Source organism: Narcine bancroftii, chromosome 5 (assembly GCF_036971445.1).
Source record: "Narcine bancroftii isolate sNarBan1 chromosome 5, sNarBan1.hap1, whole genome shotgun sequence".
Classification (NCBI taxonomy): domain Eukaryota; kingdom Metazoa; phylum Chordata; class Chondrichthyes; order Torpediniformes; family Narcinidae; genus Narcine; species Narcine bancroftii.
The window spans coordinates 152,729,512-152,757,166 of record NC_091473.1 but is presented as its reverse complement, the minus strand read 5'-3'; the positions used below and the strand labels follow the sequence as shown (position 1 = coordinate 152,757,166).

The following is a 27,655-nucleotide window of genomic DNA, read 5'->3' as shown; positions in this document are numbered from 1 at the left end:
TGCATTTGCCATGTACCTGCCCAGTCCCCCAATTGATCCAAATCACACTGGAGCTTTCTGACCCCCTCTTCCGTGCACACAACCCCTCCTAGCTTAGTGTCGTCTGCAAATTTGGAGATATTACATCCAATCCCCTCATCTAGATCATTAATGTAAATTAATGTAGATCCCTGTGGCACCCCACTGGTCACCGCCTGCCACTCAGAAAACGAGCCATTTATCCCAACTCTCTGCCTTCTACCTGCCAGCCAGTTCTCAATCCACATCAATACTTTGCCCCCAATCCCATGAGCCTTGATTTTGTAAGCCAGTCGTTTATGCGAGACCTTATCGAAGGCCTTTTGGAAGTACAGGTACACCATATCCACTGGCTCTCCCCCATCTATTTTACATGTCACCATCTCAAAGAATTCCAATAGATTTGTCAAGCACGATTTACCTTTTGTAAATCCATGTTGTCTCTCTCCGATCCCTTCTCTGCTAGTCATATGCTCCGCTATTACATCCTTAATAATGGATTCCATCATTTTGCCCACTACTGATGTAAGGCTCACCGGCCTATAATTCCCCGCTTTTTCTCTACTCCACTTTTTAAATAGTGGGGTAACATTAGCTACCCTCCAATCCATGGGTACTGATGCTGAGTCTATCGAGTTCTGGAAAATAATTCTTTTTTTTTTTTTTTTTTAATTTTTTATTTTTCACACCATAAATCACAATAGCCATGATATACACTTTTTCTTTTCCACACATTTACAGTGACTTTTTCTCCCTCCCCCCTCCCTCCTCCCAAGCCACCCCCCCATCCCTCCCCCCTCTCATCCATTTTAGTTATACAATCTAGGTTGCATTAATTCAGTTAGACAATGTTGTCATTCAACAAAAATACACCAGAAATTCTACTGAGTCCATTTTTTTCTTCTCTTCTCCTTCCATCAACTTAGGTAATGTTTGTTCCTGGTAGGTTTTCGCTATTGTATTTAATGTAAGGCTCCCATACTTGTTCGAATATTTCAATATTATTTCTTAAACTATATGTTATTTTTTCTAATGGAATACATTTATTCATTTCTATATACCATTGTTGTATTTTCAAATTATCTTCCAATTTCCAGGTTGACATAATACATTTTTTTGCTACAGCTAGGGCTATCTTAACAAATCTTTTTTGTGCATCCTCCAAGTCAATTCCAAATTCTTTATTTTTTATGTTACTTAGGAGAAAGATCTCTGGATTCTTTGGTATATTGTTTTCTGTTATTTTATTTAATATCTGATTGAGATCATCCCAAAATTTTTCTACTCTCTCACATGTCCAGATTGCATGAATTGTTGTTCCCCTTTCTTTTTTACATCGAAAACATCTATCAGATACTGTTGGGTCCCATTTATTTAACTTTTGCAGTGTAATGTATAGTCTGTGTAACCAATTATATTGTATCATACACAGCCTCGTATTTATTGTATTTCTCATCGTTCCAGAGCATAACTTCTCCCATGTTTCCTTTTTTATCTTTATATTTAAATCTTGTTCCCATTTTTGTTTAGTTTTACCATTTGTTTCCTCATTTTCCTTTTCTTGCAGTTTAATATACATATTTTTTATAAATCTTTTGATTAACATTGTATCTGTAATCACATATTCAAGGTTACTTCCCTCTGGTAAACTCAAGTTGCTTCCTAATTTATCTTTCAAGTAGGATCTCAGTTGGTAATATGCCAGCGCTGTATCTCCCGTTATATTGTACTTATCTCTCATTTGTTCAAAGGATAAGAATCTACTTCCTGAAAAACAATTTTCTATTCTTTTAATCCCTTTTTTTTCCCATTTTCTAAAGGCAAGGTTGTCTATTGTAAAAGGGAGTAGCTTATTTTGCGTCAATATTAGTTTTGGTATTTGGTAATTTATTTTATTTCTTTCTACATGAATCTTCTTCCATATATTGAGGAGATGGTGTAATACTGGAGAAGTTCTATGTTGTACCAATTTTTCGTCCCATTTATATAATATGTGTTCAGGTATCTTTTCCCCTATTTTATCTAATTCTAGTCTCGTCCAGTCTGGTTTTTCCCTTGTTTGATAAAAATCTGATAGGTATCTTAATTGTGCGGCTCTATAATAATTTTTGAAGTTTGGCAATTGTAAGCCTCCTTGTTTATACCATTCTGTTAATTTGTCTAGTGCTATCCTCGGTTTCCCCCCTCTCCATAAAAATCTGGAAAATAATTCTTAAAGCTATCTGAATCTCTGCTATCTGAATGTCCACTTCCTTAAGTACCCTAGGATGTAGATTATCAGGCCCTTGGGATTTATCGGCCTTCAATCCCATCAATTTCCCCAAGACCATGTCCTTAGAGATACTGATTTCTTTCAGTTCCTCCCTTGCATTAGTCTCTATGTTTCCCAACATCCTTGGGAGGTTATTTGTATCCTCTCTTGTAAAAACAGAACTAAAGTAAGAAATTAATTGGTCTGCCATTTCCTTATTCCCCATTATATATTCCCCTGATTCCAACTGCAAAGGACCTACTCTGGATTTCACCAATCTTTTCCTCTTGACATATTTATAAAAGCTTTTGCAGTCGGTTTTTATATTTGCCGCAAGCATACTTTCATAATTTATTTTTGCTCTCTTGATTAATCCCTTTGTCCTCCTTTGGTGCATCTTGAACTGCTCCCAGTCTTCAGTTGTGGTACTTTTTTTGGCCAATTGATATGCTCTCTCTTTGGACCTAATACTGTCTCTAATTTCCCTTGTTATCCACGGTTGAGTCACCTTTTTTGGTTTATTTTTATGCCAAACCGGTATAAACGATTTTTGCAATTTCTCCATTAGATCTGTGAATGCTTTCCATTGTCTATCCACAGTCGACTCCCCCATAAACACCACCCAATCAATCTAACTCAACTTCATTTTCTCCCGTTAAGACTACTCTCTTTGTATTCGGGAATTAGTCATTTGTTGTTATCCCGTCTGCAACTGGTGCAGAATGCAACAAGGATCCTAACAGGAGGGACCATATCACCCCTATTCTGGCCCCCTCCACTGGCTACCAGTACGGCTCAGAATAAAATCTAGTTCTCCAGTGTGCTTACAAAGCCATGAATGGACTGGCGCCCTCCTACATCACCGATCTCCTAATGCCCTACTCTACTTCAAGATCCCTCAGATTGGCCAATTTAGGGCGCTCGGTTGTTCCGTGCTCAAATCACAAACTCAGGGAGATTGCGCCTTTTCAATTGCAGACCCAAACTGTGGAACAACAGTCTTCCCTCTGTCAAATCAGCCTCCTCCTTTAACTCTTTCAATTCCAGGCTGAAGTTGAATTTATACTCGCAAGCGTTTTGAGGTGATTGTTGATTACTACCATGTTGTATGTACAATTCTGAACCTTGAGTACCTGTTTTATACTGCGCTTTAAATAGCTTTTTAAGTTGAGATGTAATGTAATTTGTACACCACTTTGGTCAACATTAGTTGTTTTCAATGTGCTATTATAGCGCACGCGCTACAACGAATGTGGAAGGAAAACATACACACGAGGAATCGAAATAGAAGACTGATTCAGTCCACTGGCAGCTCTGCTTATATGGGCCCCTGGCGCTGTCATTGAATTGGCTGGGGTTCCCGCCAGAGTTCCTCGTCTTCCCGCCTGGCAGAGGTCACCTGAGATGATGGCTGGTGTCATCCCAGGGACACGTGGTTGCCGGCCATTTTGCGAACAGGTTCATGTTTCCATGAGCAGGCTGCCACACGACCCTCCTCAAAACCAGGGGTGGAGTGCAGACCAGCTCATTACAGTCCAGATATGCCTGTTTCAGGCGGTCGAAGGTCAAGGTTTCCTCCTTACTGCCAATGTCGAAAGCAAAGAAGGAACCTAATGACTTTGTAGGGCCGTTGTGACAGTGGTCTGTGTGCACCCCTCCTCATGAACACGTACCGGCAAGTCCTTAGGTCCTTCAGGACGCTATGCTTGGGCTGGTCGTGCAGTGGGGGCTGCCGCCAGACCAAGGATCCCAGCATCGGCCACAGGCTCTCAAGGTTCACCACGGGGTCTTCTGGGCACTTATTGGGGCCAGGAATTCCCCAGGAATGTTTAAAGGCATGCAGTAAACCATCTCCACCACTGAGGAAATGAAGTCCTCCTTCAGCGTGGTGCAGATTCCCAGCAGGACCCAAGGCAGTTCATCCACCCAGTTGGGACCCTTGAGCTTGGCTATCAAGGCTGCCTTGAGGTGCCAGTGAAAGTGTTCCACCAACCCGTTGGACTGTGGGTGATAAGCTGTGCTATGGTGGAGCTTTGTTCCCAGAAAGTTAGCCAGCACCGCCCAGAGCTTACAGGTGAATTGTGCCTCCCTGTCCAAGGTCAGGTGCTCTAGGTCCCTGAATCAACACCCATGTTTCAACAAGTGCCCTGGTGCATGTTTCGTGTTAGTAGTAGCATAGCTGTCCTGGAGCGTTCACTCGCCTTTCCTCTGGCCTTGATCTCGCTGGGGGCTGTTCATGGGCCTTGCTGATGTGGATGTGGTCCTTGATGGTGCTGGTGTCCTTCTTCGCTCTCCAGAGCATGTCCGCCTGGGTGGCGACCCTCCGAGGGTGGTGAAGTCCTCATCTGTGAGCAAGAGCCATATATCCTCAGGCAGCTGCTTCAATAAGATCTGCTCAAAGAGGAGATAAGGCTTGTGGTCCTTGGTTAATGTGAGCATCTCACTCATTAGGCAGCAATTAGGCAACATGCTTTGTGCCAGGAAAGCCCAAAAGTGTGGGTTTGTAGCTCTCTAAAGGCCATGTATTTGCCTTGCTCCGGAGGCTGCTAAGACTCTTGCCACTGTGTCCTGATTGAAGGCGCTCATGATGTAGAAGTAGTGGGTGTCGTTGGCAATGATGCGGCAAAGCTGGAACTGAGCCTTGGCCTGCTCGAACCACACATACAGTTGCAACACCACGAATGTCGGGAGACCACGTGGATGGTCACTGGCTCTGTTTGATCTGTCATCTTTGGGTCCAACTGCCGGTTGGACCTGTTGGGGTCACCAATGAAGCGTACACACTACGACAAGTGTGGAAGGAAGACACACACGAGGAGTCGAAATCGAAGACTGCTTTATTGCACTGGCAGCTCTGCTTATGTGGGCCAGTGGCGCTGATGTCAGGGGCTTGCGTCATCAGAGCACTGACCTTGGGTTGGCTGGTGTTCCTCATCTTCCTGCCGTGAGGAGGTCACCTGGGACGATGGCCGGTGTCACCCCGAGGTCTGCGCAGCCGTCGTGTTTGTTGGTTATTTTGCAAGCTGGTTCGCGGGCTGCTACACTATATAAATAAAATATTCTAAACAGACTTATTCTGTGGTAAACTTAGATATCCTTCCTCACTGTTCACACTATCGCCAATATTTGTGTCTTCTGCAAATTTACTAATACTTGTGTGTCACATTAGCTCTTTTCACACTGGCTAACCATAAATTGGCTGTTCAGTGAACCGGTTAAAGAAGCCGTTTTTGCCATTCACACTGGACCATTGTTAACCGGTTTTCTGTGTCCTTTCATGCTCATCATAAGGCATCCCTGGGGATAGGGGAGACTATCTGCCACTGGTGACATCTGAGTGATGCATCAAGCGATGATGGACCTGCCATAAATCCTGATCAATGCATTATGATCTTGTGATGGCTCAATACCTGGTAGGCATCCTGGCCCACAAAGTGACAGCGAAATGCAGCGATCCTGCAAGGGCCATGCCAACGAGATGGCCTTTTTTCATGGGCTTCAGGCCGCACGGTGGGAAACAGTGAGCACCAGCAGGGACACCGCCTATCAGCAGCCAGCAAACTGGTGATGTAATTTCCGCCGGAGGCAGCGGGCCTATGTAAGACAGGGCAAATTGTCAATAAATCAGTGTCGACTGTACTCACCTCATGTAAGTGTCTTGCTTTTATGCCCTGCCATAGCATGTGCTACATTGGTGACCCCAACTGGTCTAAACGGTACTTTGGACCCGACGATGGAGGAACAAGCAACACTCCACTGTTTCACTGAAACTGCCGATCTTCAGGACTTTGTAGCCACTAGTATGGTTTGAGCAGGCTGTGGCCCAGTTCCAGCCACCAGGGTCATTGATTTCCTCAACAGCCTCCAGTGCAGGGCAAATATGTGGCCCACACTTTTGGGTTCTCAAAACATGACCATGCAGCCCAACTGTTGTCCATGGATGGTTTGGGGGACAGGGCCCCTTCTGCTCTCATGAATGACATGTTAATGTTAACCGATGGCCACAGCCTTCACTTCCCTTCATCTGTCCAGCTCCTCGCTGCCCTCCTGCTTCTCGATCTTGGTGGCCTTGGTGAAGGAGCGAGTGGTAGAGGGGGAACAGGAAGAGGAAATTTCCAGGTGGCAGGAAGGTACCCTAACCCCAGCACCAATCACTGTGGGAGCCCTGGTGGTAGTTTCTGGATCACAAGCTGATAACATCAGCAGCTCGCCTGAAGCAGCTGCTTTCAGCATCATTGCCTTTATGGAGTGAGGTGGAGCAACTCGCTTCACCTGTGAGACTACCCCCTTGGATGGATCAGAGTCCACATCCAGCATCCGCCGTGGATGTTTTTATAAAGGTAAATGAACCGATGTCTTTACACTCGCATTTTCCCCCACTATAAAAGGTCCTGTAGATAACATCCACGCTTGCCCTCATAATCCTCTTAGTTACCTTTACATTTTTTTACCAGTTCAAGAGATATGATTTCCCCATGCCCAGAGCCATTTTGACTACCTATAATTAGTCCCTGCATATTCGAATGCTGGAAAATCCTTTCCCTCAGAATCCTCTCCAGCAACGACACCTCATACTCCAGGCTGCTGTCATTAACATGAACTTTCCCCAGAGGCTGGTGGAGAAGCTGTCCTCGTCAAGACTCAACACCCCTCTCTGTAACGGATTTGGGCTTCCTAATGGAAACAGTCTGTCAGGTCAGTAGCAGAAAATCGAGGATCGTCCTGCTGAGCAGTGGCGCACTTCAGTGCTGTGTGCTCAGCCCGCTGACAAGATGAAAGAGTAATCATGGACTTCAGGAGAACCAGGAATGACCACCCTCCACTACACATCAACAACTCTGTAGTAGGGAGAGTGGAGAGCACCAAGTTCCTTGGAGTTCACTTAACTAGTGACCTATTGTGGACACTCAACATCTCCTCACTTGTCAGGAAGGTGCAACATCGACTGCACTTTCTGAGAAGACTGAAGTGTGAAGGCCACCATTATGACAACCTTCTATAGAAGCTCTATCGAGAGCATCCTGGCCGGCTGTGTTACAGTGCGGTATATTTTCTGCAGAGAAATGGATCGGAGGTCAATTCATAAGACCATAAAAATGGCAGAGAGAATCACTGGAGTCTCCCTCATTCCTCCCCTCGATTGATGTGATCTACCTGGATTGTTGTCTGAAGAAAGCATGCAAAATCATTGAGGACCCTTTCCACTCCCACACATAATCTTTCAGTTGCTCCCATCAGTGAAGAGATACAGGAGGATCAGAGCCAGCCCCACCAGGCTGAGGAACAGCTTCTTCCCATGGGCAGTGAGAATGCTGAATGACCAAAGGAACTGCTCCCACTGACCCTCCGAGACTCATTTGTATAAAACAATATATATTGTATAGATGAAATACTTGACCTGCATATGTATGGTTTATCTGTACAGGTAGTCCTTGACTTCCGACCTATGTGAGTTATGTCCACCTGCACATACGACTGAAATTTTAAAAAAATCTTTATTAAAACTACTGTACAAGTACATATTTTGTATTAAAAGTACTTTATACAGTGGTTCCTGCTTCTGGTGGCAGCCTGAAGTCCCCACTACCCGCAAAAACCTAAGGTCCCTACTCCCCGCGGCAGCACAAAGTCCCCGCTCCCCATGGCCTGCCCGGCTCCCCGCAGCAGCCTAAGGTCCCTGCTCGGATGCCTGAGTCCAATGACTTTATTATTTACTAGAAGTTCATATGTTGACAATCTTCATTAAAGGTTTATTTGTTGAAAATTTATTTTTACTTGCTTTAAGACCTCGTTAAGGCATGTGCAGTGGAGCGAATTTGACTTACACCCAGTCCGAGTTACAACCAATCCTCTGGCCCCAATTATGGTCATAAGTTGGGGACTACCTGTATGTGTGTTAAAGCTGGTTGTCTGTCTGCATGTTTTGCACTGAGGACTGGAGAACTGTTTCGTTAGGTTGTACTTGTTCAATCAGATGACAATAAACTTGACATATTAGCAGCCTGACACTTAAAGGCTACTTGCTGATTAATGCAGAGTTATTGGGGATGTTGATAATGATTTCTGCTAATCCTTTACTAGGTTCCTTTGTTCCTGCTGAATATGCCTCATTCCGAATAGCTGACCAGATCTTCACCAGGATTGGAGTCGATGATGACATTGAAACCAACTCATCAACTTTTATGAAGGAGATGAAAGAGGTGCAGATATTTTTTCAAATAAAAGAATACCAAAATGTTTTGATAGTGAGACTTAACATTTTTTAATAGAACATGTTAGAACCCTCTTTAAATGTTGGGACAGTGAATTTTCTCTCAAATCCAAGCTGCAGCACTGGAGGTGCAACATTGTCGTTTTGTTTTGCTGTTGGAGAGGCATCACAGAGGACATTTAAAGTGTTCCTTCTATGGGATTTGACTGTTACTTTGTCTCTCATGACTTTGGGCCATAGCAGGCCAGCAAATTAAGAACATGTGCATTCCATAATTATAGTACAACTCCAAGTATCCAAAATTGGATTCTCCAGAATCCTCATTTATCTGAATTTTTAAAAATTTCGGATAAATGAGGATATCCAAAACAAATCAGAAATCCTTATTTATCCAAAATATTTTGGAGCTGAACTGACTTCACAGGTTTAAAAAAATTCACCAGACATGAAATTAGAATGACGCTTGTCCTCGTTTCAGGTATCTCCCTCCCCTCTCTCTTTCCATTTCTTCTTTACCTACTCCTATTGACTTTTCTCTCCAACTCTATCTCTCAAACTGCATGTCACTGTTTTTTGTAGCCGCAAACGATTGGAAAAATCCCTTGTCCCGGCATCACCAAGGAAAGTGGTCTCCTGGGCAGGACCGGGACCTTGGGCTCAGTGGCATTCCCTCCCCTCCCCTCCCCTCCATCCCTCCCTCCTCGGCACACTGGAGCTCCTGACGCCAACTCTAAACCCTTCCCTGGCCTACTACCGCACACACACACCGACTCCCTGGTTTGCGTGTTGATAGGCCTAAGGAGGATTTGGGGTCGGGACTTGGGCATCAGGAGCTCCAGTGACCGGGGAGACAGGAGCCCTCCAACTTGCCAGTGAGTGTTTTACCGGCCCAGGAAGCCTCCCTGGGGATCAGTGGCAACAGTGAAATCATGTAAGGGATCGGTGGCGGCAGTTGGGGGGTCTCAGTGATTGTTGGGATTGTGGATGTGTCGGTGATCGGCGACAGTGTTTGGGAGGTCTTGGTGTTCAGCAGCATTATTGGGGACGTGTCGGACATCAGTGCAGCGGATGGGAGGACTCGATAATTGGTGGCGGATTTGGGGATGTGTCAGGGATCGGCGGTGCAGCATTTTTTTGGTGAGAACTAAATATTATTTTAATGCTTAAAAGGCCTTGTCTTCTTTGTTGTTGTTTAAACATTGATAAAAGTGATTTGCTGTTGCTACTGGGCTGTTTTTAAAAACTGATCAGTTCTCTGGAAAAAAACTTTCATCCGATATAGGCCTGGTTCCGACCATTTTGTATAATTGGAGTTGTACTGTATCAGCAAGTTGATGAGCCTCCTGTGGTAACATCATTCATCTTACTGCTCCTGCTCTTTAATTTTTCTAAAATTTAGATACAGCATGGTAACAGACCCTTCCTGCCCATGGGTCGGTACTGTCTATATACACCCATGTGACCAATTAATCAAAATACCCCATACACCATTGGAATGTGGTAAGAAACCAGAGCACCCGGAAGAAACGAGGAGAATATGCAAACTTCTTACAGATAGCACCGAATTCAAACCATGATGTCCTATCAACGATTAGTGCAGTGCAAGGACGGGCAACCTTTTTCCATTCATGGGCTGGATGGTGTGTCAGTGGTTGAACAGTGGGCTGCACTGATGCTACCATAAATTAATTAAAGAAATAAATAGATGGATAGATTTGCAGAAACTAATAAATAAAGATCAAGCAGGCTTTGTGCAAAAAAGAAAGGCAGCGGAGAACATTGGCAGACTGTTGAGTATAATGCATCTGGCACAAACCAGAAATGAGAGAGGTTTAACTGTGGGCCTGGATGTGGAAAAGGCATTTGACAGATTGGAGTGGGATTTCTTTTTCAAAGTTTTGGAAAAGTTGGGGTTAGGCCCAACTTTTATAAATTGGATAAGGGCACTGTACTATGTGCCCAAAGCTAAAGTTGTGACCAACGGACAAATTTCTCCAGCTTTCCCACTGACAAGATCAAGTAGGCAAGGTTGCCTGGTATCTCCAGTCCTGTTTATACTAGCCATAGAGCCACTGGCCAAAGCCATTCACCAGGATCCAGACATTAAGAGTTTTAGAGCAGGCCAAGAAGAACATAAAATCAACTTAATTGCAATGATGTACTGATATACCTGACAGACCCAGCAAGCTGCGCTCTACTCTGGAGGATATGGGGAGATCTCTGGCTATGAGGTTTATTGAGATAAGAGCGAAACTATGCCACTTACTAAAGGGGATTACAGTCAATATCAAGAAAACAATTATTTAAAGTGGCCACAAAATGGGATCAAATATCTAGGTGTCAGAATAGACAATAACTTGAATAATTTATATAAACTAAATTATACCCCCTTGCAAGGGAGAATTGAGGAGGACTTAAATAGATGGATGTCCTTCCCCATTACCTTAGTGGGCAGGGTCAACTGTGTTAAAATAAATGAGTGGCTGAGACCTCAGTATGTCTTCCAGACACTACCTATGGCATTGCCCCGGGGATTCTTGCAAAATTTGATCTCACGAATAAGGTCATTTCTATGGAATGTAAAGGTAGCCAGGGTCTCCATGGAAAAATTGACTTGGGATTACAGTCTGGGCAGATTATGAATGCCAGACTTCAAGAAATACTATTGGGAAGCCCAGTCGAGATACATCGTCTCACTCTTTGAAGGGGGACAAATCCTGGGCACAAATAGACCCGCAAGTGGTAGGTGAGAAAGTAGCAGAGGACTTTATTTATAAATGAAATGTTAAATTGTTATCTGGGAAAACAGGCAGCCCTATACTAAAACAAATGATCTTCATTTGGAATGAAATTAACCAATATCTAGGAATCAATGGGGGGCTGTCCCCAAAAACACCCCTGACTCCAAATAGATTAATACCATTGATGGTAGGTATAAGGATCCTGGACACCTGGCGTAATGGCATCAGGTGCATGGAGAACTGTTGCAAGTGGGGGCAGCTAATGTCGATTGAATAGCTCAGGCATAAGTATGATTTATGAAATAAAATTTTCCCTGCTACCTTCAGATAAGATCTTTTCTGAAGGGCAAATTAGGTTCATCTATGCAGTGACATAGAGGACATGGAAGGGGGAACACATGGAAGTTCATCTTGGCAATATATTTCTTGCTCCAGCAGAAGAACCTAAACCAGGCCTTCACAAATCAAGGCAGAGTTGGGAGTCAGACCTAGGAATAACAATTGGTGAGCGGTGCTGTGGAAATTGAGACAAACAAATACGATTTGATTGGGATTACAGAAACATGGCTGCAAAGTGGGCAAGCCTGGGAACTTAACATCCCAGGGTAAACAATATTTAGGAGGGATCGGCAAGAAAGAAAAGGGGGTGGGGTAGCATTGATGGTGAGAGAAGGGACCGACACGATTGACAGGAAGGATATTAACTCAGAAGATGCAGAATCTATATGGGTAGAACTGAGGAATAGCAAGGGGTTAGGAATAGCAAACGTTAGTGGGGGTGGTATATAGGCCTCCAAATAGTAATGTAGAGGTGAGGGAAGGCCTAAAAAGAGAAATTAGAGAAACGTGCAATAAGGGAACAGCTGTTATCATGGGAGACTTTAATTTACATATAGATTGGACTAGTCAAATTGGTAAAAATACTGAGGAGGAGGAATTCCTTGAATGTTTACGGGACGGTGACATAGACCAATATGTCGAGGAACCAACTCGGGAGCAGGCCATTTTAGACTGGGTATTATGCAATGAAAACGGGCTAATCAGCAAATTTGTTGTACGAGGCCCTTTGGGTAGGAGCGATCACAATGTGATCGAATTCTCACTCGACATGGAGAGTGAAGAAATTAAAACCAAGACAAAGATCCTGAATTTAAATAAAGGGAATTATGATGGTATGAGACGGGAGTTGAGTAAGATTGATTGGGTGGTTTTTATGGGGGAGTTGACGGTGGATAGGCAATGGAAAGCATTCAAAGATCTAATGGAAGAATTGCAGAAATCATTTATACCGGTTTGGCATAAAAACAAGGTGACTCAATCGTGGATAACAAGGGAAATAAGAGACAGTATTAGGTCCAAAGAGAGAGCATATCAATTGGCCAAAAAAAGTACCAAATCCGAAGACTGGGAACAGTTCAAGATGCACCAAAGGAGGACAAAGGGATTAATCAAGAGAGCAAAAATAAATTACGAAAGTAAGCTTACGACAAATATAAAAACCGACTGCAAATGCTTTTATAATATGTCAAGAGGAAAAGATTGGTGAAATCCAGAGTAAGTCCCTAGCAGTCAAAATCAGGGGAATATATAATGGGGAATAAGGAAATGGCAGAGCAATTAAATTCTTACTTTATTTCTGTTTTCACAAGAGAGGATACAAATAATCTCCCAAGGATGTTGGGAAACATAGAGACTAATGCAAGGGAGGAACTGAAAGAAATCAATATCTCTAAGGACATGGTCTTGGGGAAATTGATGGAATTGAACGCAGATAAATCCCAAGGGCCTGATAATCTACATCCTAGGGTACTCAAGGAAGTGGACATTCAGATAGCAGAGATTCAGATAGCTTTAAGAATTATTTTCCAGAACTCGATAGACTCAGGATCAGTACAAATGGATTGGAGGGTAGCTAATGTTACCCCACTATTTAAAAAGGGGGGTAGAGAAAAAGCGGGGAATTATAGGCCGGTGAGCCTTACACCAGTAGTGGGCAAAATGATGGAATCTATTATTAAGGATGTAATAGCGGAGCATATGACTAGCAGAGAAGGGATCGGAGAGAGTCAACATGGATTTACAAAAGGTAAATCGTGCTTGACAAATCTATTGGAATTCTTTGAGATGGTGACAGGTAAAATAGATGGGGGAGAGCCAGTGGATGTGGTGTACCTGGACTTCCAAAAGGCCTTCAATAAGGTCCCACATAAACGACTGGCATGCAAAATCAAGGCTCATGGGATTGGGGGCAAAGTATTGATGTGGATTGAGAACTGGCTGGCAGATAGAAAGCAGAGAGTTGGGATAAACGGCTCATTTTCTGAGTGGCAGGCGGTGACCAGTGGGGTACCACAGGGATCTGTACTGGGACCCCAGCTGTTCACAATTTACATTAATGATTCAGATGAGGGGATTGGATCTAATATCTCCAAATTTGCAGATGACACTAAGCTAGGAGGGGTTGTGTGCATGGAAGAGGGGGTCAGGAAGCTCCAGTGTGATTTGGATCATTTGGGGGACTGGGCAGGTACATGGCAAATGCACTACAATGTGGATAAATGTGAGGTTCTCCACTTTGGTAATACAAACCAGAGGGCAGATTACTATTTGAATGGCAATAGATTGGGAGATGGGGAAGTGCAGAGAGACCTAGGGGTTCTTGTGCACCAGTCACTGAAGGCGAACATGCAGGTACAGCAGGTGGTTAAGAAGGCAAATGGTATGTGGGCCTTCATATCAAGGGGGTTTGAGTCTAGGAATAAGGGTACCTTACTGCAGCTGTACAGGGCCTTGGTGAGACCACACCTGGAGTATTGTGTGCAGTTTTGGTCACCTTATTTGAGGAAGTAAGTTCTTGCAATGGAGGGAGTGCAGAGGCGATTCACCAGGCTGATACCTGGAATGGCAGGAATGACTTTTGAGGAAAGATTGCACAAATTGGGATTGTACTCACTGGAGTTTAGAAGATTGAGAGGGGATCTCATAGAGACATATAAAATTCTGGCAGGACTGGACAGAATGGATGCAGATGGGATGTTTCCAATGGTGGGAAAATCCAGAACCCGGGGCCATGGTTCGAGGATAATAGGCAAACCATTTAGGACCGAGATGAAGAGGAATTTCTTGACCCAGAGGGTGGTGAATCTGTGGAATTCATTGCCACAGAGGGCAGTAGAGGCAGGTTCATTAAATATATTTAAGAGGGAATTAGATCTATTTCTTCAGTATAAGTGTATTAAAGGTTACGGAGAGAAGGCGGGGACGGGTTACTGAACTTTAAGATCAGCCATGATCTCGTTGAATGGCGGAGCAGGCTTGAAGGGCCGAATGACCTACTCCTGCTCCTATCTTCTATGTTTCTATGACCTGTGTCAGATCAGCATGATGACAATCATTAATATGCAGTACAGGCTGTTACAATACAACTTTCTACACCAGCTGTACCTGATGCCACAAAAAATTGTACAGATCTAAAAAATTGTCAGAGCAATGCTTTAGAAGTGGCATTGAGACAGGACCTATACCAAGGTGAGACCCTTCTTAGTGGAACTAGGCCAAGTCCCTGAAAATTTCTAGGTAAAGAATTCCCACAGGTGCCAGAGTTGTTTCTGTGGGGAAACATAATGGACGTAGTATAATGAATCTGTCCAAATTTCAAATCCAATTCGTAATGATCGCATTGGCAGTGACCAGGAAGTGCATACCGGTTACCTGGAAATCCGACTCCTGCCTGAGCATTACTTGCTGGATCATAGAAATGCAAAGCTGTGTTCCCCTGGAGAAAGTTACTTACAACTTCAGAAAAAAGTATAATCCTTTTTTGAAAAATTCGCAACCATACTTAAATTCCATCGGAGGAAGATGATTGTGTGGACCATTGCGCCTTGCCACCCCCTCGTGACAAACCCATAAAGCCCTGATATATGTCTTATACCTTTGTTGTGAGTGGCTTGAATGTTGTGTGTAACTGCAGTTAGTTAAGTGTTAAATGTTGAGGGTTGGGGGTAAGGAGGGAGGGGGATGAAAAGAGTAGGAACTCTGCAGAAAACTTCATATAAAACTGATAACTGTAAACTGTAGTCAATGCTGATACTGTTAACAATGACACTGATCATGTTGATAACTTTTGAGTTTGTTTGGAAAATCCTAAATAAAATATTGAAAAAAAAGCATGACTTGTCAGAGGCTTGTTTCTCTTTCTGTCCTGACATTGAAATGACCCATGACCATCAGTTTGTCTTTTATGGAATGTGGACTAGGATATTTTCAAGGTTGGGAATAGAAGACAGGAAGAAAGCATGCCAACCACCTGAAAGCCATTGAATTTTATAGCATGAAAACAGACCCTTCAACCCAACTTGTCAAGGCCTAGGAAGTTGCAATGATGGCTACATTGGTCCTGCCCAATGAATCTATGATGAGCTCATCATCTTTATCTACTTTGCTGTTAACTTCCATCCTGACCTCAAATTTACTTGGCCCATATTTTATTGTTCTCTCTGTCTCCATTTCGAGAGACAGACTATCTACAGACATCTTATATAAACCCAACTTCCACCGTTAACCTTACTACAACTCTTCCCACCCTGCCTCCTGAAAAGATTCTATTCTGTTCTCTCATTTCCTCCATCTCTGCTGCATCTGCTCCCAGGATGAGGGCTTCCATTCTAGGTCATCTGAGATGTCCTTCTTCAAAAAAAATGTGGCTTCCCCTTAACTGTCATTAACAATGCCCTTATCCGCATCTCCTCCAATTCCAACACATCAACTGGGGAAGAGGTAATCGGAAATGGTGTGCAAGGAAGCAGAAGCACGTTAAGCATGTAAGACTCAAAGCAAATCCATCTCAGCCAGCACTCCTGCCAATTTTACTTGTAAATGTACGATCTCTGGAAAATAAATTAGTTTACCTACAGCTACATCTGAACCATAGGGAAATGAAGAGCTGCTGCACTCTGGCAATTACAGAAGTGTGGCTCCAGGACCCCACTCTGGATTTGGCCATCTAGCTAGCAATATGTTTGTTTAAGTGATTGTTATGTACTGGCTATTGTGTGTTTTTGTGCATCCACCAGGTTCCGGAGAGACGCTGTTTCATTGGGTTGTATATGTATATGCGAGAAAGAGACAAACAAGATGTGCTCCACACCAGGATCATGCCCAGCGCGGAATGCAGCATTGACCACCGGCTTGTTCGCTGCAAGCTCAACCTTTACTTCAAGCCAAAGTCCAGGAACAGTAAAGCCCCCAGAAAGAGGTTCAATGTTGGAAACTTGCAGTCAGACGAAGTGAGAGAAAACTTCCAGGCAAACCTCAAAGCAAAGCTCGAGGATGCAATCCGCCTCATGGACTCGTCCCCTAAAACTCTCTGGGATCAGCTGAAGACTGCCATACTGCAATCCACTGAAGAGGTACTGGGCTTCTCCTCCAGGAAAAGCAAGGACTGGTTCGACGAAAACAACCAGGAAATCCAGGAGCTGCTGGCAAAGAAGTGAGTTGCCCACCAGGCTCACCGTGCAAAGCCATCCTGGCCAGAGAAGAAATGAGCCTTCCATCGTGCTTGCAGCCATCTTCAGCGCAAACTCTGGGAGATCCAAAATGAGTGGTGGACTAGCCTCGCCAAACGAACCCAGCTCAGTGCGGACATTGGCGACTTCAGGGGTTTTTACTAGGCCCTAAAGGCTGTGTTTGGCCCCTCACCCCAAGTCCAAAGCTCGCTGCGCAGCTCAGATGGCAAAATCCTCCTCAGCGACAAGATCTCCATCCTCAACCGATGGTCAGAACACTTCCAAACTCTTTTCAGTGCCAACCGCTCAGTCCAAGAATCCGCCCTGCTCCAGCTCCCTCAACAGCCCTTAAGGCTAGAGCTGGATGAGGTCCTCACCCAGGAGGAGACATATAAGGCAATTGAACAACTGAAAAGTGGCAAAGCAGCAGGTATGGATGGAATCTCCCCAGAGGTCTGGAAGGCTGGCGGCAAAACTCTGCATGCCAAACTGCATTAGTTTTTCAAGCTCTGCTGGAACCAAGGAAAGCTCAAACTACAGAGGATTCACGCTGTTCTCAATTGCAGGCAAAATCTTTGCTAGGATTCTCCTAAATAGAATAATACCTAGTGTCGCCGAAAATGTTCTCCCAGAATCACAGTGCGGCTTTCGTGCAAACAGAGGAACTATTGACATGGTCTTTGCCCTCAGACAGCTCCAAGGAAAGTGCAGAGAGCAAAACAAAAGACTCTACATCACCTTTGTTGACCTCATCAAATCCTTCGACACCGTAAGTTGGAAAGGGCTTTGGCAAATACTAGAGCGCATCGGATGCCCCCCAAAGTTCCCTAACATGGTTATCCAACTGCGCGAAAACCAACAAGGTCGGGTCAGATACAGCAATGAACCCTCTGAACCCTTCTCCATTAACAATGGCGTGAAGCAAGGCTGCGTTCTCGCACCAACCCTCTTTTCAATCTTCTTCAGCATGATGCTGAAACAAGCCATGAAAGAGCTCAACAATGAAGATGGTGTTTACATCCGGTGCCGCACGGACGGCAGTCTCTTCAATCTGAGGCGCCTGCAAGCTTACACCAAGACACAAGAGCAACTTGTCCGTGAACTACTCTTTGCAGACGATGCCACTTTAGTTGCCCATTCAGAGCCAGCTCTCCAGCGCATGACGTCCTGTTTTGTGGAAACTGCCAAAATGTTTGGCCTGGAAGTCAGCCTGAAGAAAACTGAGGTCCTCCATCAGCCAGCTCCCCACCATGACCACCAGCCTCCCCACATCTCCATCGGGCACACAGAACTCAAAATGGTCAACCAGTTTACCTACCTCGGTTGCACCATTTCATCAGATGCAAGGATCGACAACGAGATAGACAACAGACTCACCAAGGCAAATAGTGCCTTTGGAAGACTACACAAAAGAGTGTGGAAAAACAACCATCTGAAGAAACACACAAAGATCAGCGTGTACAGAGCCGTTGTCATACCCACGCTCCTGTTCAGCTCCGAATCATGGGTCCTCTACCGGCATCACCTACGGCTTCTAGAACGCTTCCATCAGCGCTGTCTCCGCTCCATCCTCAACATTCATTGGAGCGACTTCATCACCAACATCGAAGTACTCGAGATGGCAGAGGCCGACAGCATCGAATCCACGCTGCTGAAGATCCAACTGCGCTGGGTAGGTCATGTCTCCAGAATGGAGGACCATCACCTTCCCAAGATCGTGTTATATGGCGAGCTCTCCACTGGCCACCGAGACAGAGGTGCACCAAAGAAGAGGTACAAGGACTGCCTAAAGAAATCTCTTGGTGCCTGCCCCATTGACCATCGCCAGTGGGCTGATATCGCCTCAAACCGTGCATCTTGGCGCCTCACAGTTCGGCGGGCAGCAACCTCCTTTGAAGAAGACCACAGAGCCCACCTCACTGACAAAAGACAAAGGAGGAAAAACCCAACACCCAACCCCAACCAACCAATTTTCCCTTGCAACCGCTGCAATCGTGTCTGACTGTCCCGCATTGGACTTGTCAGCCACAAACGAGCCTGCAGCTGACGTGGACATTACCCCTCCATTAATCTTCATCCGCGAAGCCAAGCCAAAGAAAGAAAGATATGTATAATCATATGAAAATAAATGTGAACTTGAACTTCTGCCACCCTGCCCAAAACAAAACAAGTACAGTGTTCCCCTTCTTCATCCTTGCCTACCACTCCACCAACTTTCACAACCAAATATTATTCCCCACAATTTCTGTCACATAAGACAGGATCCCACCACCAGACACATCTTCCCCTCCCCTCTCTGCTTTCTGTATGGATCGCTCCCTCCGAGATCTCTCATCCACTCATCCCTTCCCATCAATCGTCCCTTTGGTACCTACCTTTGTGTCCACAAGAAGAGCCACACTTGCACTCACACCTCCTCCCTCACCACCATTTAGGTGCATCACCTCACTTGTCCATCAGTGTGGGTAATTTACTGCATCCAGTACTCCCGATGTGGCCTTGTCTACTTCAGGGAGACTAGACGCAGACTGGGAGATCATTTTGTTGAGCACCTTTGCTCTTTCTACTGTGACGGCAAGGAACTTCCAATGGCCAATTATTTTAATTCCACACATCATTGCCACACCGACATGTCTGTTCATGGGCTCATTGAGATCACTTGCAAATTGGAAGAACTACATCTTATATTTGGCAGTCTCCAAACAGACAGCATCAATACTGGCTTCTCCATAATCATTAACCTCCCCTCCCCCTCTCCAGTCTCTCTTTTCCCCTCACCCTCTGACTTTGTTCCTTCAGCTTTCCCACCCTTTTCCTCGTTCTCCTATTAAAGCTACCCCTCTTAGCCTTCTGCTCTCTCTCCAGCTTTATTCTTTTCTGCCCTCCCACTTGTAAACACAAGCTAACTTTTACTTGTTAGCCTGTGTTCCTTCCCCTTCCATTCACCCCCTTTTTATTCAGGCATCTGCCTGATTTTCATCATTCCTGATTAAAGGTTTGGGCTTGAAATATCGACTGACTTTGACTTCCGATGATTTCTGTGTGACCATAACATAATAACATAACAATTACAGCACGGAAACAGGCCATTAGGCCCTTCTAGTCCGCACCAAACCAAACACCCCTCTCTAGTCCCACCTCCCTGCACAATGCCCATAACCCTCCATCTTCTTCTCATCCATATACCTGTCCAACCTTTTCTTAAATAATACAATTGACTCCGCCGCCACTATTTCTCCCGGAAGATCATTCCACACGGCTACCACTCTCTGAGTAAAGAAGTTCCCCCTCATGTTACCTCTAAACCTCTGCCCCTTAATTCTTAACTCATATCCTCTTGTTTTAATCTTTCCTCCTCTTAACGGAAATATTCTATCCACATCCACTCTGTCTATCCCTTTCATAATCTTAAATACTTCTATCAAATCCCCTCTCAACCTTCTACGCTCCAAAGAATAAAGACCTAATCTGTCCAATCTCTCCCTATACTCTAGATGCTTAAACCCAGGTAACATTCTGGTAAACCTTCTCTGCACTCTCTCCACTCTGTTTATATCCTTCCTATAATTAGGCGACCAGAACTGCACACAGAACTCCAAATTAGGCCGCACCAACGGCTTATACAATCTCAACATCACCTCCCAACTCCTATATTCCATGCAATGATTGATAAAGGCCAGCATACTAAAAGCCTTCTTCACCACCCTATTCACGTGAGTTTCTACCTTCAGGGAACAATGTACCATTACTCCTAAATCTTTCTGCTCTTCTGTATTCCTCAATGCTCTCCCATTTACCACGTATGTCCTATTCTGATTCTTCTTACCAAAATGAAGCATCTCACACTTATCAGCATTAAATTCCATCTGCCATTTTTCAGCCCACTTTTCTAAGCAGCCCAAATCCCTCTGCAATCCTTGAAAACCTTCTTCATTATCCAATATTCCACCTATCTTAGTATCGTCTGCATATTTACTAATCCAATTCACCACCCCATCATCTAGATCATTAATGTATATAACGAACAACAATGGGCCCAATACAGATCCTTGAGGCACACCACTGGTCACCGGCCTCCAACCTGACAGACAATTATCCACTACCACTCTCTGGCCTCTCCCTTTCAGCCAATGTTCAATCCATTTGACTATCTTAAAATTTATACCTAAAGACTGCACCTTCCTAACTAACCTTCCATGTGGTACCTTATCGAAGGCCTTACTGAAGTCCATATAGACAACATCCACTGCGCTACCCTCATCCACATTCCTAGTCACCTCTTCAAAAAATTCAATCAGATTGGTCAAACATGACCTTCCTCCCACAAATCCATGTTGAGTGCTCTGTCTATCCAGATGTTTATAAGTACTATCTCTAAGAATGTTCTCCATTAATTTACCTACCACAGATGTCAAACTTACAGGCCGATAGTTGCCAGGCTTCCTCCTTGAACCCTTTTTAAATAACGGAACAACATGCGCAATGCGCCAATCCTCCGGCACTATCCCCATATCTAATGACATTTGGAAAATTACCGCCAGAGCCTCTGCTATTTCCTCCTTCACTTCTCTCAATGTCCTGGGGAAGATCCCGTCTGGTCCCAGAGACTTATCCACCTTTATATGCTTCAAATGCCTTAAAACTACACCTTTTGTAATCTCCATATTCCCCATATTTACCCAATTTGCTTTTTTTATCTCACATCTCTCAATATCCTTCTCCTTAGTGAATACCGAAGAAAAGAAACTGTTCAATATCTCCCCCATTTCTCTAGGCTCCACACACAGTTTTCCGCTCTGATTTTCTAAGGGACCAATTTTGTCTCTAGCTTTCCTCTTACCATTAACATATTTGTAGAACTCTTTTGGATTAGTTTTCACCCTGCTTGCCATAGTTTTCTCGTACCTTCTTTTAGCTTTCCTAATTCCTCTCTTAAGATTCCTCTTACATTCAATGTATCTTTCAAACATCTCCTTAACTCCATGCTTCTTATATCTAATGTACGCCTCCCTTTTTCTTCGAACCAAGTTTCCAATATTCCTTGAAAACCACGGCTCTCTCAAACCTTTTGCCCCTCCTTTTAACCTAACAGGAACATAAAGCTTTTGCACTCTCAAAATCTGATCTTTAAAAGACTTCCATCTCTCTACTACATCCTGCCCATAAAACAAATTGTCCCAATGCACACCCTGCAAGTCCTTTCGCATCTCCTCAAATCTAGCTTTTCCCCTATCAAAAACCTCAATCCTTGGCCCTGATTTCTCTCTTTCCATAATGACATTGAAGCTGATGGCATTATGATCACTGGACCCGAAGTGCTCGCCAACACTAACCTCCGTCACTTGACCCATCCCATTTGCCAACAGTAGATCTAACACTGCTCCTTCTCTGGTCGGCACCTCTACATATTGTTGTAAAAAACTATCTTGCACACATTTCACAAACTCTAACCCATCCAGTCCTTTCACAGAATGTGTTTCCCAATCTATATGTGGAAAATTAAAATCTCCCATAATTACAACCCTGTGCTTATCACAAATATCTGCTATCTCCCTACAGATTTGCTCCTCTAGGTCTCGGTCCCCTCCGGGTGGTCTATAATACACCCCTACAGGTGTAACCTCTCCTTTCCTACTCCTCAGATCCACCCAAATAGCCTCCGTGGATGTGCCCTCTAATCTATCCTTCCTAGGCACCGCTGTAATATTTTCCCTGACAAGCAATGCAACCCCATCTCCTCTTGCCCCTCCGACTCTATCATAGCTAAAACAACGAAACCCAGGGATATTCAGTTGCCAATCACATCCCTCCTGCAACCATGTCTCACTAATCGCTACCACATCATACTTGCAAGTATCAATCCACACCTTCAGCTCATCCACCTTTTTTACAATACTCCTGGCATTAAAATATATGAATTTCAGAGATTTCCCAATTTTTAATCCCTGTTTTCCCTCATCTTTAAGAACAACATTATTTACTTTTCCTGCCAATTGCCCTTCATCTTCTTCCAGAGCATTTCCCTTCTCTATCACCTGCCCATCCATATTCAAATACTTACTACAAACTTTCTTTGTTTGCATTGTAACCTTCTCCTTACTGCTCTGTACTATTTTGTTCCCTCCCCCCCGAACCATTCTAGTTTAAAGGATCCTGAGTAGCCCCAGCAAATACCTCTGCCAGGATTCTGGTCCCCCTGGAATTTAAGTGTAACCCGTCCTTACTGTACAGGTCACATCTCCCCCAAAAAAGGTCCCAGTTATCCAGAAACTTAAAACCCTGCCCCTTACTCCACCCCTTCAGCCACGTGTTAATCCTCCACCTCATTCTATTTCTATTCTCACTGTCACGTGGCACAGGGAGTAATCCAGAGATTACCCCCTTTGCGGTCCTTCTTTTTAACTCCCTACCTAACTGCCTGTACTCACTTTTTAGGACCTCTTCTCTAATTCTCCCTATGTCATTGGTACCTACATGTACCACGACCTCTGGCTCCTGTCCCTCCCACTTTAGGATATCCGGGACACGAGCAGCAACATCCCAGACCCTGGCACCAGGGAGGCAAACCACCATCCGGTTCTCCTTGCTGCGTCCGCAGAATCCCCTATCCGTCCTCTTAACTATGGAGTCTTCTACCACAATTGCCCTCCTCGTCCTTTCCCTCCCTTTCTGAGCTACAGGGGCCGACCTCGTGCTGGAGGCACAGCCACTGTCACTCCCCCCAACCTTGATGTCCCCCTCAACAGTGCTCAAAGAGGCGTACTTATTGCTGAGGGTTACATTCACAGGGCTCGTCTCTGGCACCTTACATTCTTTTGTCCCTCTCCTAACAGGTGGCGTGACCACCTGGCTGTAACTCCTGTCTATGACTACCTCTGTTTCCCTAACCAGCCTGAGGTCATCGAGGTGCAGCTCTAGTTCCCTAACACCGTCCCTGACAATCTGCAGCTCGACACACCTAGTGCAGATATGGACATCCGGGAGTCTGGAAGACTCCAGGACCTCCCACATCCAGCACTCCCGACAACACACAGCCTTAACACTCATCCCTTACCCCAATGAAGTAGTAATAAAGACTATCTTAGCTTTCTCTCCGCCTGCTTTCGCCGAAGCCTGATGAGCCAAAGCCTGGAAGTCCCACTCCTTCACTGGGCCACTCACTCGCTGGGCCGCTCGCTGTCCCTCTTATTTATTGGCCTTTTACCAATTAACCCCTACACACTCTCCTGTACACTCGTTCGACCAATGGCTGCCTCCGACGCCGACTCCTCCCCGCAGACCCTGGTAAGAGACTTTTTTAAAAGTTTTCTTACCTGCCCCGCACTCTTCTTTTCTGTCCTTCTCCTCTCCTCTCCTCTCCTCTCCTCTCCTCTCCTCTCCTCTCCGAGCTGAGTTTCTTCAGCCCTTTTATGTACTGCACTAGATCCCAGCATCTGCAGATTTTCTTGTTTACCTCTGTCTACCTAACTTAGCCCTATTTGGTTAATAGCCCTTTAAACTTTTCCTACTCATGTATTTGTCTGTCTTCCTCTTTTTTTAGTTGATAATCCTGAGCAGTGACGTTGAAGTGTCAGCAGGCCTGAGTCAAATATGCAGAACAGCACTCAGATCTGTCACAGGTTGGATTCTCCTCAGATCAGACTTTGTCCTTGACTTCACCCTTGGGCCAACCTTCCCAGCAGCCCCAAAGAAGTCGAAAGATCATATGCGAACTAAAAGTAATTTGGACTTGGGACCAACTGAAGCTCACCAAAGCATGTGAGAAGAAACGTCTAACACTCAAAATCTGCGAGGCAGAAGGTCTCTACCACCCTGGCTCTGTCATACTATAAAGATTAATGGTGAAACCTTGTAAAGCTGCATCCACTTCCATAGGCGGCAGATGGCGACAATCACATTTACCATCACCTTCAATGAACCTTGAAGGAAAAGAGTGAAGATGATGACTTCAGTCCAAGCTCAAAATTTATGGTCACTAGGCAGCAGTAATCCCTATCTTCTTTTAAATGTTTTTGAGATCTGCACTTTTGTAGCAGGTACCTCAGGTATCATCAATGCCCTCAAAACCCTCCCAATTCATTGGAAAGGTAAGTAAACCAATGTCAGAGCCCAGACCAACAACCCTAGCATTGAGGCCAAGATTACACTTTTACTGCTACATGTACCAATTTACAGTGAAAAGCTTTATCTTGACTGCTATCTCGGCCAGTCATTTCATACAGCAAGTTGTGCAATAATAGCAAATAAACAACAGTGTAGGGATTAGTGTTATAAGGTCAAGTAGTGTAGGTTACAGGAGAGAGCCAAATATTTTATGACTTTAAAACTATTATTTATTGCTCAACCAGTCTCAATAAAAACTGATTTGTTGGTCACTATCACACGATGCCACATTTACAATAGCGGCTGTATTTTAGAAATATTACAGTGTCCTGAAGTGAAATGTGCTGTAAAAGGTGTAGGTACTTATTATGCTGGCAAGGAAACCATGCCTCTGTGATCAGAAAATACATCTAACTGCCCATTATCCCCAGACATCGCGCAGCCTCTCCAGCCTGCCAATCATGTGCAAGCCGGCCGACTAGCCAGAGCATGTCCTGCCATTGGCCAGCCCCGCAAGGCATCCCAGCCCCTGCTCAGCCAGAGCGGGGTACTTAAACTGAACTACACTATTGTTCACTCTCTGTTGGCATGTGGGGAATGCCTTGCAGTCACTCCAGGTCGTTGTCACCCCAGTGGATGCCATCCAGAAGGGCTCGCAGGTAAGGGATTGGAAACCCCCTAAGTGGACCAGGTATCACTGTACTGCCTCAAGAGCCATAACTCTCCTCGTGCCTGTGGGAGGGAGCTGTGTTATCCCCATGGGTAGCCCAAGTCTGGCAAGATTCCTGAGAGTTGTAACCCCCCCACACTTCCCTGCGTTCAGTATCCAGGGCTGGATGAGTGTGAGTGTTCGTATAACTTGTGTGTCACTGACCCCTCCCTGCGGTCAGGATCCCAGGTTGGGTATCAACTGTCATTAACCTTTAAGGTGTTCGCGCTAATAATCAAAGTAGCTTAACCCCTGCTAGGCACCTTGTGTCTACTCGGGACTGCCCCAGAGTCTTTACCTGTGTTCCGTGTAAAATAAAGCATATTTTTGTTGCCTGTGCTTGGATTCGCTTCTTGCTGTGTCCCAAGCAATCCACTTCACTCAGAACACTACTTTTTCTTTCTTACTGTAACCAAATGGAGCTTTTGCAGAACTTCAAAATTAACTAATTGTTTCCACTCAGTGATGTATTTGGAGCAAAACACCACAGTGTAAAATAATCCAGAAAAACAGAAGTAGGGATAAGCACATGAGGGAGAAAGGAACAGAGGGGTCTGATCATAAGGAAGGATGAAAAGTGATGGAAGGTTGAAGTTGATTGAAGCTTAACTAAGTGGGCTGACTGTGTAAACTACTTTGTCGAGCAAGAGTTCGTATCACGGTGATTGACTGGATCTCTCTGAAACTTTTTGTTAAATGGGATCGACATATTTGACCAATTTAGGATTCAATGAGGCAGTAATTAAGAATAGCTTATCTTTGTATTTGGTGATCATTTAAAGATTCTGTGTTTTTCTATTTCTCTTACAGATATCATACATAATGCACAATGTTACTGATAAATCTTTGATTATCATTGATGAATTGGGTAGAGGAACCAGTTCAGAGGAAGGAATTGGCATTTGCCATGCAGTCTGTGAATTCCTGCTCAGTTTCAAGGTGAAGACTGTGCTCATTTCAACCTTTTATGCAAATAAATTTGGATATATGATTGTGATTAGATTGTTGATTCAAAATAGATAGAATAGGTTGGGTGAGAGAGTAAGAGCCCATGGAATCTCTGAAAATAGCTGGTCTAGTAGAGTAGATAGTGAATACAGTTGCCAAAATTTGTAGCAGGATCTTGATCGGTTGGATATAGGAATGAGTGATAGAATTTAATACAGAGAAATATGGGGTGTTGCATTTTGGGACGTCTAACATCGATAGGAACCACCCAGTCGGTGGTAGGGATCTTGGGAATGTTTTAGTGCGGAGGGATTTAGAAATACAGGTGCATAGAGTTCTGAAAGTGGAGTCAGAAGTAGAGTGGTCAACACGATATTTTGGTGGATTGACTTTCATTAGTCAGAATATTCAGTCTAGAAGTTGGGAAGTGATGCAGTTGTATGAGACATTAGTACGGCCCCAATTAGAGTTCAGTTTTGGTCACTCTGCGAGAGAAAAGATGTTGTCAAGCCTCAAGGTCCAGAGATTTATGACGATATTCCCAGGACTCGGAGGGACTGAGCTACAGGGAGAGGTTAAACAGGCTGGAGCTTTATTCCTTGGAGTGCAGGAGGATGAGGGGTGATCTCACAGAGGTGGAGAAGATCAAGAGAGGAATAGATTGGGTGAAAGCAGAGTCTTTTGCCCACAGTAGGGAAATTGGTAACCAGAGGATATGGGTTTAAGGTGAGAGTAATTGGTAAGGATGGAGATTTAACAGGAACCTGTGGGGTAACTTTTTTACCTAGAAGGTGGTGAATGTCTGGAACTGGTTACCAGAGGATTGAGACAAGTACTGTAACAATGTTTCAGAAAAAGTTTGATGTTACATGGATAGGATAGATTTAGAGGGATGTGAGCCAAATGCAGGCGGATGGCACATTTTATCAATGTGGGCAAGTTAGACTGAAGAGCCTCAGGTTTCCATGCTGTGTGATTCCATTAATATAGGATAACACAGAGTGGTCAGTGCCTGGAATGGGCTGCCAGGGGCAGGGGTGAAGCGGATAAGATAGAGCAATTTAACAGGTTGTTGGATATGAATATTACAGGGAATAGAGGGATATGTATTATGTACGAGCAACGAGTTTTAATTTTATTGTGCATCATATTGGGCACAGACATTTT

At 44.4% G+C, this 27,655-nt stretch overlaps 1 protein-coding gene across 1 annotated transcript in view; it reads left to right on the top strand.

Moving 5' to 3' along the window:
• The window catches only part of msh4 (mutS homolog 4), a 230,093-nt gene that overhangs the window by 182,686 nt on the left and 19,752 nt on the right, over positions 1 to 27,655 (top strand). Inside the window, exons 17-18 of the mRNA XM_069942394.1 lie at positions 8,351 to 8,469; positions 26,351 to 26,479. Of these exons, the coding sequence (XP_069798495.1) occupies positions 8,351 to 8,469; positions 26,351 to 26,479 (248 nt within the window). The remainder of the gene's footprint in view (positions 1 to 8,350; positions 8,470 to 26,350; positions 26,480 to 27,655) is intronic.